We start from the raw sequence: 2,489 nt of genomic DNA, 5'->3' as shown, positions 1-2,489 counted from the left end.
TATGTAAAGATGTCACTTTCCTCACAGATTTCATAATACCTTTGATTGTCTTCACTATCTGTGGAGCCTCATAGGGACATTAGAGTAAAGATCATCAAAGGAGTTCTTCAGCATAAAATCTATTTATGCTGTTTAATGACATAACAGTAAACAGTTTCATTGTTTTGTGAAAAGAGCATACCTTCCACTGTGGACAGGAATAGGGCCTCTTATTCTTAGGGAGCAGTGTGAAGGTAGGTGAGTTATTGTGTATATTGGTGTTTCAATTCTGCAGGTAATCTTACTCCACCTTGCCTATTTTAATATTCTGTCATATCTCATTTGGTAGGGAGAAGTTCATGCACACTGTGATATATTATGGAAGTCTATGGATGAGGATTAAAAAACCAATTGTTTCAGGATCTTTCTAACTAGACCCAACAACCAGAGATTATCTTTCTGCAATGTATTAGCAGTCCATTACTGTTAATCATAGGAGCTTCATGAGAATGTAAACATTCAAAAGCCAGATATCTTGTCCGAATTGTACTGACTTGACATTTTAAAGGGGCACCCGATGATCAGGAAGATCCCAACCCTTCCAAAAACACAAAGTCATTTTGATATATCTAAATTTGCTTCTTTGCTGATCTGACCCTCAAGAGGATGGCATAGCATTGAAAATTCTCCAGGTACAATTGTGAGCTGAAGGACTGTATTTGATCAGACAGAACATTCCATACATGATGTAGAGTTAAATTAGATAGAAAAAAGCGACAGAGCGTCATTCACTGGTTTGTCTGCACAACACACAGAATTCTCCCCTCAGCTTTGAAAAACCAAGAATGAAGAGACAGGTTCAACAGTCAGATAACAGAGATACTTTGAAAATTTGCAGATTCTTTGAATATTGGAACAAAAGCATAAAAGAAATGAATATTAAGTATGTTTTCAATGTGTTCATCTGTCAGGAAAGTGTAAACTAATAATGTAGTCTGAGGTTTCATTTAATCCAAACAATAACATTTATTAAACAATCAAATGAGAGAATTGCTGATGAGTAAATGGTGAAAGTGGAAATATAATGCATGCTTGGTTTAACCTGTTATAGTCCCTATGGGATTTTCTACGGCAGTTCTCCCAAAAAGTAAAATTACAAATGTAATGTGATCTGCCTATATCACCTCTGTGAATAACGCTATGGACTCTGTATTATAATGGTACCGTATCATCTGGGCAATTACAGAACAGAGGGTAAAAGTTCTGGGAAAGATAATACATAGTATGGGGAGGAAGAGAGAAGAAGACTAGGAACAGTGTGGACTTACAAATAAGAAAGCAAGAAGTCAGGAATCCAAGTATGATAGGAAGGTTGGTACTGACTTGAGACAACTTAAGACAGTAAAAACACAGGATCAGAAATGTGTCTGTGTGGAGGTTGTTCTAGGATAGGAAGGATGGGATCGTGTCTATATAAATATGTTTTCTGTGATTCCTACAGTCCTCATGCACTGTAATTCCAGACTCAGATTATAGGAAGCTAGAGACAGTGATTGCCTTATTTTCATAACCATCTGCATTCAGTAGACACCTTTCCGTATTATGAAGACATGGCTGGCTCCCACATGCAAATGCATCTTCTATCTCTAAGTTAAATACCTTTCTGGACTGGGCTACCTTACATATCTCTCACTGGAGGCTGATCTCTGAAGCAAAGAGGGTGTAGCCTAAAAGATGAGAACGTTGGGTCTTCTGTACCTGTTGACAGCCCTTCCTGGTGAGTGTTGCCAATTCATACAAGTGTTCATGAGGGTTTTCTTTTTTAATTATATGATTAACAGAATTGACTCTTATCGTCTGAAGGTATCCTGTCTGAGGTGCAGCTTCAGGAGTCAGGACCTGGCCTTGTGAAACCCTCACAGTCACTCTCCCTCACCTGTTCTGTCACTGGTTACTCCATCACTAGTAATTACTGGGGCTGGATCCGGAAGTTCCCAGGAAATAAAATGGAGTGGATTGGACACATAAGCTACAGTGGTAGCACTAGCTACAACCCATCTCTCAAAAGTCGAATCTCCATTACTAGAGACACATCGAAGAATCAGTTCTTCCTGCAGTTGAACTCTGTAACTACTGAGGACACAGCCACATATTACTGTGCAAGATACACAGTGTGGAGTCTTCAGTGTAAGGCCAGACATAAACCTCCTTGTAGAGCAACTATGAACCAACAGGGGTCACACAACACACACCAAGCATTGTAAATCTACATTAGAGTAGGGAAAAACAGTTGTTGGCCAAAACTCTGTCACCAGACTCCTGATGTACTGGAAGACACACTGCTGCTAAGATCTTCAGTTAACATAATACACACAGCCCAACAAAAATCCTAAAGTTATAACCAGAATTCTTCAAAGTCACCACATCAATGACTTTCTATATTCCGGTAAAAAACTGCAAAATCTACTAGTCTACTGGAGGACTAACCACTAATAGAAATCCTGGTAAGC

General features: G+C 38.9%; 1 gene segment (V, D, J or C); it reads left to right on the top strand.

The window, feature by feature from the left end:
* The first annotated feature begins 1,623 nt into the window (after positions 1-1,623).
* On the top strand, positions 1,624-2,243 carry LOC134479204 (Ig heavy chain V region 3-6-like). The segment is given in 2 exon segments: positions 1,624-1,756; positions 1,843-2,243. Coding segments are annotated over 2 exon segments (444 nt in total).
* Positions 2,244-2,489: the final 246 nt, after the last annotated feature.

Source organism: Rattus norvegicus, chromosome 6, assembly GCF_036323735.1.
Source record: "Rattus norvegicus strain BN/NHsdMcwi chromosome 6, GRCr8, whole genome shotgun sequence".
Lineage (NCBI taxonomy): Eukaryota > Metazoa > Chordata > Mammalia > Rodentia > Muridae > Rattus > Rattus norvegicus.
Note: the sequence above shows the minus strand (reverse complement) of the source record. Positions and strands in the feature narration are given on the sequence as shown.